The 7,999-nt window shown below is 39.1% G+C and overlaps 1 protein-coding gene across 1 annotated transcript; it reads left to right on the top strand.

Annotated features, from left to right (window-relative positions):
* Nucleotides 1-1,642: 1,642 nt before the first annotated feature.
* LOC147889322 (membrane protein PM19L-like) lies at nt 1,643-2,439 on the top strand. The gene is made up of 4 exons (XM_087392082.1): nt 1,643-1,792; nt 1,887-2,064; nt 2,190-2,235; nt 2,353-2,439. The coding sequence occupies exons 1-4, from the start codon at nt 1,672-1,674 to the stop codon at nt 2,437-2,439; spliced, it is 432 nt and encodes a 143-aa protein (XP_087248208.1). The 5' UTR covers nt 1,643-1,671.
* The last annotated feature ends 5,560 nt before the right edge of the window (nt 2,440-7,999 follow it).

Below are 7,999 nucleotides of genomic sequence, written 5' to 3'. Positions count from 1 at the left end.
TGCACATCTTTGATATTACTACCTAATTATTTGTCATCTTCTTTACATGTTAATATGGACTATTATTTTGTCTTTGTTGGCAATGGAATTTGCAATATGATGTAGGGATCTTCAGATCTTGCTTCTCAATTGAAATATTATCGAATATTGTTCATGTGTTGTCTTGTCATTTTATATTTAAATCAAGAGCAAAGTAAAGATCGGAGTCTATAACTCAAGTTTCCCTAGTGTCTTGAAAATGGCATTAGTTGATGATGACAATGTTCATGATATTATCATAATCTATTTGACAAAATCCTAAATACTATCAATTCTAAGTTTGGTTTGTACGTCTAGGATACTTCTACACTATTGTGACTTAACATTCTTGAAAGAGTAGTAATGATTTTCGTTGGTATATGAAACATTATTTGAGCAAAGTGGCATGGAATATCATGGAAGAAATGTCTTCATCCATCCTATAAAATGAAGTAGATAGGACATAGATTTCTAAATCTTATACAAAGAAAGCAATAGGGATTACCCCCAAGTTGTAGTGAAACTTTTAAATTAACAAGTTTAAATTGGCCAATGAGCATGATTTCAGTGGTCTAAGGTGTTTAAAAGTGAAAGGCGCCTCTCTATATTACATACACAAAGGAGATCTCATGAAAGAGCACGTTTTGTGGTGTTATGAGGAGGTGAAAGGTCTCTTTTGATATGATATATAGACGAAGTAAAGACTTGATATGGAAGCTAGAGATTAAAAGGAGATTTAAAGAAACATATGGTAATGCCTGCAGTGGACGCTTTGCAGAAGGAACATGTTAACACATTTAGGTAGATGCTTTGTAGAGGAAATATATTTACTCATTCACGTAGAACATGGGTTTTCATGAAGCCTAAAGGTATTTTCATTCCAAGATAAGACAAAGTGGCATTGGGACAAATGCTCTAATATTATTTTTCTTTACACAATCTTGAGATGGAATTTTCTTTCTGTGATTTATATAGATTTCTGAGTTTAGGAGGTTGAAATCTTGTTAAAAGCCACAATGAGTTGGAAAGAGGGGTTTTAGTGAGATGCACTCATGACTTTAAGGTTGCCTTCATATTTAAAATCACATGTGTGACTCAATATTGCCTACACACTCACACATTGAAGGCCCATATGAGGAGGTGTTGTCTAATGGAAAAGTAGTGAACCTTCCTTTGTAGGAGTGCACTTTTATGAAAGAAACTCTGAATCTATGAGATATGTGGGCCGACTCGGTTAATAAGACACTTGGAACGAATGGAATGTAGGGGTGGGAGAGGTGGCAATGATGGAAAGAAGGAATACTTTTCAAAGGAACCTAGGTGGAAAGCAACGGGTAAGAAAACCGTAAGGATGGTTTAAAGTACAAGGAATGACAAGGAAAACATAAACATGGCAAGCTATTGTTGCTCCCACCGGTAGAGATGCCCAAGTCACCTTTCCCACTTCCACTCCACCACACACCACTCTCTTTTAACTATCCTACTTATCACATCCCTTAAAAGCCCAAAGCCAACATCTGTTCCCCCATAGCTAACACCCCTTCTCCCATAGCCAAAGCTTCCCTTCCTTCGGGCCCATAGATAACACCCCTTCTCCCATAGCCAAAGCTTCGCTTCCTTCCCCATAGCCATACCTTCTTCCTCCTCTCCTCCATGGCTCGTAGAGTCCTCGACCGTGCCCTCGTCGCCCCCGTCCTCCTCCTCAACTTCGCTCTCTTCGTTATCATGCTCGGCATCGCTGGCTGGGCGCTCGATAGCATGATGGACAATATCGGTGCCTCTCTGCATTATCCAATAGCATTTCTCGTCCTTTCAGCCGCCACTTCTAGTAGAAACTCCCTGACTGCGGCCGTTTTGCTATCTTGTAGATGTTTACGGTAACCACGCCACTCAAAACTTTACAATATTTTCCCTCATCGCTGGAGCCGTTGGCGTCGCTTCCGTCCTCGCGGGACTTCATCTTCTCAAGGAATGGAGATCGGAGGCCGTCGCAGCCAGTAGCTCCTCCGCCTTGATAGCTTGGTCGTTGTTGGTCATCGCTTTTGGGTAACTATTCTTTTTTTCGAGTCTATACAGTAGAATCAGCGCCACGCCCCGCTGCAGTGGAAAGTTCTATGAGCTATACTTTGCGATTTCGTGATCGCCATTGACATAGAAGCATAATGATTCAGGTTGGCTTGCAAGGAGATCAACTTGGGACACACAGGCACCACGCTGGTGAGTTTCTCGCTCCTGGAAATGCACTATAATGACCGGAAGTACGACGTCGCAGCCCACAATCTTCTTCGATTTCTAGTCTCTAGCAGTTGCTAAAAGTTTTCCCCTCATTTGCAGAAATTCATGGAGGCATTCGTGATCATCCTTACGGCCACGCAAGGATTTTACTTGCTCTTGCTGCATGCTGGCTTCTTCGGTCTGTAGAGAGCACACAAGATCGCTTTCCCGAAAGCGCAAACCGTGTGATTGTACATTGGGCATTCTTTTTGTACACCAATTCTTGGACTCGAATAATCATTGCATTTTGTTTGAGTGGACTTGGAGACAAATATCTTTATATATGTTTGAAGAGGCATGCGTGCGTGAGTGAGAAAGAGAGGGAGAGAGAGACCTGTGCACGTGCATGCATATACTGCCCTTGCTTCTCAACAATCTACAGCGTTCAAGGTTTGTTCCAATTGAGTCTTGGACATAACCCATCCATTCTAATATCGGTTTTAGAGTGTCGATCATTTATGTTAGATATAGTCCTCACTCAAAATCATTTATGTTACATATAATCCTCACTCAAAATTATCATTGATACATGTGTTTGAAACCATTGAAGGGCCCCATGCAAAATCATGTAGGTCAGAATTTGGTTTGAAACAAAGGGTATTTTTAACCATAAATTCGACAACGCCGAGTAATGTTTTATATATAGTCCTCACCCAAAATGATTACAGTTTTTGAAGCCATTATGCCAAATCATGTATTGTCCCTAGGATGTGGGTTCAAAAGAAAGGGTATTTTAACCACTCGGAGGTTTGCATACATTAAAAAATTAATTTGATAAATCATTAATTCTAACATATACTAAGGGGAAAGGATGCTAAGGCCCATACTTGAGAAGGGTAATTCACAATAGACCCTTCGACCTCGCCTTCGACGTACTCTACAAATACATTGAGCTTGTTGATGGCATCTTACTATATTAAATCTCTATGAAGCAATTGGAGGTACATACTATGTGTAGCAATATTATGTGTTAGTAAATTTGAAACAAGAGTTAAAAAATATTATGAATTCAAGTGAAAGTCATGTTACATTTATCACTTTGTGCCAATCATGCGACTTGAGACCACTTAGTTTTCTATCCAAATTAAAGGCACCTTCAAGTTATGCATATACTTAGTCAAGGTTTGCATACCCGCAATCTACAAGCCATTGTTGATCAAAATCACACTATTTTTTTAAAAAGTGCAAAGCATCAAAAAATTATCAAATTACATGTCGAAAAATGTGCATAGGTATTAGTGTCAATATATACTGACACTTATAAAGTGTTGGTATATACCGACATAAAGCAAAAGCAACAAAAAAAAAGTACGATCGAATAGGGCTGGTTACAGTCCCATTCTGCCCACCATAGATATTTTATTATAAGGTAGTACAAAAATCAATACATTCCATATGAGCTACAAAATTTCCTACAACTCTCTCCTCATGTATTACAAAATATATTACCTATAAATATCTTATATTATACATCCATCTGACTCAATAATAGAAAACAAAGATACAAGTTGAAACTATTTGTGTTAAACAGAATTTGTATTGATAAAACAAATTGGTCTCAAAAAAAGACATTATCATGTGTCTAGATCTATAAACAAAATTGGTCTCCAAAAGAGACATTGTCATGTATATGTTAAAGAAAAACGTTTACCACTACTCTGCATTATTCTCACTCGTATTGTTGCTCACTTCATCATGGCTAGAAGGGTCACTCGGGACCTCATCTTGCACATCTTTTTCTATATATTGATACTCTTGGATGATGTACTCACGATCTAAGAGATATCAACACAATCCATTATCTTATTCATGGTATAGAATCTATTAATTTTGGTCTCGAATCAGTTTCTCCAAAGCTTTCGAAGGCTCCTCAAGTTGGATCTTGTAACCCGCAAGAAATGCTCCTCTGATGAAGCTCTATCTCGATCCCACCTATGCGCATGCACTTCCACATTAAACTTCACCCATTGTTCATCGTGTTTGATTTTCTCTACAACATAGGATAGTAGGGCTTCCAAATGCCATATGGTGGCAACATGAGGAACAGGGTTCGGGTTTACTAAAGACTGCCAAAGATTTGGGTGGTACATTAATCTAATGGAAACCAACAAGCAAGTAGGGGCATAGAAAACACATTACAAACCAAGAATGTAAAAAATGAATCACTCACTCATTATAATCGTACTCGCATTTCCAAATATAGAGACTATCGAGAGGTAGAAAATAGAGAGAAAAAGAGAAAGAGAGAGGACAAGAGCGAAAAAGAGAGGAATAGAGAAAGAAAGAGAGGGAAAGAGAGCGAAAGGTAGGAAAAGAGAAAGAAACCGAGGAATAGAGAGGAAAGAGAGAACAAGAGGAAGAGAGTAAGAGAGAAAGAGGAAGAGAGGAAAAAAGGAATGAGAGGAAAAGAGAGGAACACGAGGGAACGAGAGGAAAAGAGAAAAAGAGTAAGAGGAGGAGAAAAAGAGAGAAAAGAGAGAACAAGAGGAAGAGGAGGAGAGGAAAAGAGAAAGAGAGTAAGAGGAAGAGGAAAAGAGAGAAAAGAGAGAACAAGAGGAAAAGAGAGGAAGAGAGAACGAGGGAATGAGAGCAAAGAGAGAAAAAAAGAGGAAGAAAGTACGAGAGAAAGAGAGGAAGAGGAAAAGAGAGAAAGAGAGAGTAAGAGAACAAGAGAGAAAATAGAGGAAAACACGGGAAGAGAGTAATAAAGGAAGAGAGGAAGAGGAGAAGAAATAAAAGAGAGAGCAAGAGGAAGAAGTAGAGAGGAAAAGAGAAAGAGAGAAAAGAGAAGAACAGAGAAAGAAAGAGAGGAAAATAGAAAGAAAGAGAGGAAAAGAGAGGAAAGAGAGAACGAGAGAAGAGAGTAAGAGAGAAAGAGGAAGAGAAAAAATAGTAAGAAAAGTGAGGAAGAGAGTAAGAGAGGAAGAGAGGAAGAGAGAGGAAAAGGGAGAAGAGATAGAGAGAGAGAGAGAGAGAGAGAGAGAGAGAGAGAGAGAGAGAGAGAACGAGAGGAAAAGAGTATTGGCAACATACAAACGAAAATAGGGTCTGAAGTCGGTATAGTACCAGAACAAGACACTTTTCTCAAATTCATGGATTTTTGGGCATGATTTTTGATTTTTTTTGGGTCTTGACTTGGTTTTGAGTTGTGGTTTAGGAGGTGTGCCATGTATTCACATGCTAAGAAATAACAAAATATGCATGCCCAATGATGCAAACAATGTGGAAACCAAGAAAATATGCATGTTTGACCATGCGAATGATATCGGATGAACATGTTGTTGGAAGACAAGCTCGGGTATGCTATCCCACAGATATGTTACGGATAGCTGGATATGCCTATCGGCACTATGATTGGTGTATTAGTAGTTAGTAGTAGTAGTCAGACCATGGTTCATACCCATGGTTAGTTCTTATCAGTCCAGTTAGGTCTTATCTTGTGGTTTTAGTTCTTTTTAGTGTGTTCACTTGGTTGATGTACTGTCCTTTTCCTTCTAGAATGGAATAGACTGTGTGTTGGAGGCTGCTTGCTCTCCTAGTGTTCTTCCTCATACCTGGGTGTTCTTGCTTCCGCTACACTATCTTCTTTGACATGGTACCAGAGCACTTCAATGCTTATGGGTGAGCTGCTGTGGTAGAGTGGTGTGTTGAGGCAAAACCCTAGCCGTTTTTGAGGATAAGAGAGACGTGCTAAGCTTGTGTTGAAGAATTCCTGGTCCTCCCTTCTACAGGCAACTTTTGGTCAATTTTGAACACTCTGCATTACTCAATCTCGCTAATCTGAGTAATTTCAAGTCCTTAGGACTTGGGTCTACTATTTTTTGGTTGAATTTGATCATTTACATTCCCAAATTGCCGTTTTAAATTTCCTGTAAAGAAATGTGGCATATTGAAGCTGTGGAAGTTGCATCTGCTCAAGTTTGTTGAAGACTATTTATCAAAGCTTGGAGGCTGAGGGAGGAAGACCTCTTGAATGTTCTCAAGAGATTGGTTTCCACTTATAGTTGAAAAAGAAATATAGGTGCCTTGTTTCTCTACACTACACTCGTTTTTCTTATTAATTTTACTGCAAGGATTGGCATAGCCCATGGCTATAGGGGTGGTAGACTTGTGCTTGGGGATAGGCTTTCTTGCAGGTACATACACTTATAGAGACAGTGGTTGACAATGGTTGATGCTATACTATGCATGAGGTTATGCTTATCTGTTGTCATATTGCAGGGTGATCCTATGCTAGTGACATAGTACTGGTGGATGCATCTTGGGGCCTGATATGGTCCATGGTTGATGCATGATTTTGCAGTGATATTTGAATATTTGCAATGGATCATATGCCCTTGATCTTGCTGTGATACAGTGGTTGGTTTGTGGATCTTGATGCCTCTAGCAAGCGGTTGTACTTTTTATGCCTGATTCTGACTACATATTAATTGTTGTTTGCTCATGCTATGAGCTGCTAGTGATTGACTGTTGGAATATTGTGAGGCATTATTGGACACCTTGATTGCCATTATTGGTTGGTGTGTTGCTTTTCCTTGCCACTGAAAGGAGCAAAGTGCCATTTTGATTCCAGTTGATCAATTGTGCACTGGTAATTGGAAGTTCTTGGACTGCAGTCAAAAGTGTGTAGGTGGTTGTATTTAGCAATAGATATCAAAAAATCCTTAAGGAATTTGGATCTACACTGAACTAGAAGTTTGTAGATCCATGCACTGGCTACATTTTTGCTTTTGACAATATTTACATCCAAGCTAAGGTGTGAAAGATATTGACAGTCCAAAACAGTAAAAAGTTGCAAGAATCTTTTTTTTTTGTAATTATGGCAAATGCAAGTGGGTCTGATAATATCATCAAGATTGTTGGTGAGAAATTAGATTACCATAACTATCCCATTTGGAAATTTATAATGGAGAACTTTTTGATTGGAAACGGCTATTGGGATTTGGTTACAGGTGATGAGAAAGAGCCTAATTTGCCAGAAAGAAATGCTACTGCAGAACAAGTTAATCATAAAGCTTGGCTGGAAAGAGCACAGAGGGTGCTTCACTAGTTTTCAATATCTAGCTAGTCAAACTTTAGTGTGATAACATGAGTAGTGTCCAGTTGGCAAAATAATCTCGTATATCATGCTAGAACAAAGCATATAGAGGTACACTACCATTTCATCAGAGAGATGGTGTTGAGGAGGCAAGTTGACCTCATTCATGTTCGGACTAAAGATCAAGTTGCATATATCTTTACCAAGTCCTTGGGTAAAGATAAGTTCACATGCTTTCGAGAGCTTCTTGGTGTCTTACTCCCTACTTGAGGTTGAGGGGGAGTGTTGGAAGACAAGCTCAGGTATGCTATCCCACAGATATGTTATGGATAGCTGGATATGCCTATCAGCACTATGATTGGTGTGTTAGTAGTTTAGTAGTAATCACACCATGGTTCATACCCATGGTTAGTTCTTACCAGTCCAATTAGGTATTATCTTGTGGTTTTAGTTCTTTTTAATGTGTTCACTTGGTTGATGTATTGTCCTTTTCCTTCTAGTATGGAATAGACGGTGTGTTGGAGGCTACTTGCTCTCCTGGTGTTCTTCCTCATACCTGGGTGTTCCTGCTTCTGCTACGCTATCTTCTTTGACACATATAACTTTGCATGGGCCTTAAAGTGAATAGTATTAAGGCATATGTAAAGTATCATACCGATTGTACAGATG

The sequence above is a fragment of the Dipteris shenzhenensis genome, chromosome 20 (assembly GCF_047967505.1).
Source record: "Dipteris shenzhenensis isolate YYH24624 ecotype China chromosome 20, Dip_SZ_1.0, whole genome shotgun sequence".
NCBI classification, from domain to species: domain Eukaryota; kingdom Viridiplantae; phylum Streptophyta; class Polypodiopsida; order Gleicheniales; family Dipteridaceae; genus Dipteris; species Dipteris shenzhenensis.
Note: the sequence above shows the minus strand (reverse complement) of the source record. Positions and strands in the feature narration are given on the sequence as shown.

Excerpts from the sequence above, each read along its gene's own strand:
- LOC147889322 (XM_087392082.1), top strand. The coding sequence starts at position 1,672 with ATGGCTCGTAGAGTCCTCGACCGTGCCCTCGTCGCCCCCGTCCTCCTC. Across the intron at positions 2,065-2,189 it reads TTGTTGGTCATCGCTTTTGG|GTTGGCTTGCAAGGAGATCA; the intron begins GTAACTATTCTT and ends ATAATGATTCAG. Across the intron at positions 2,236-2,352 it reads GACACACAGGCACCACGCTG|AAATTCATGGAGGCATTCGT; the intron begins GTGAGTTTCTCG and ends CCTCATTTGCAG.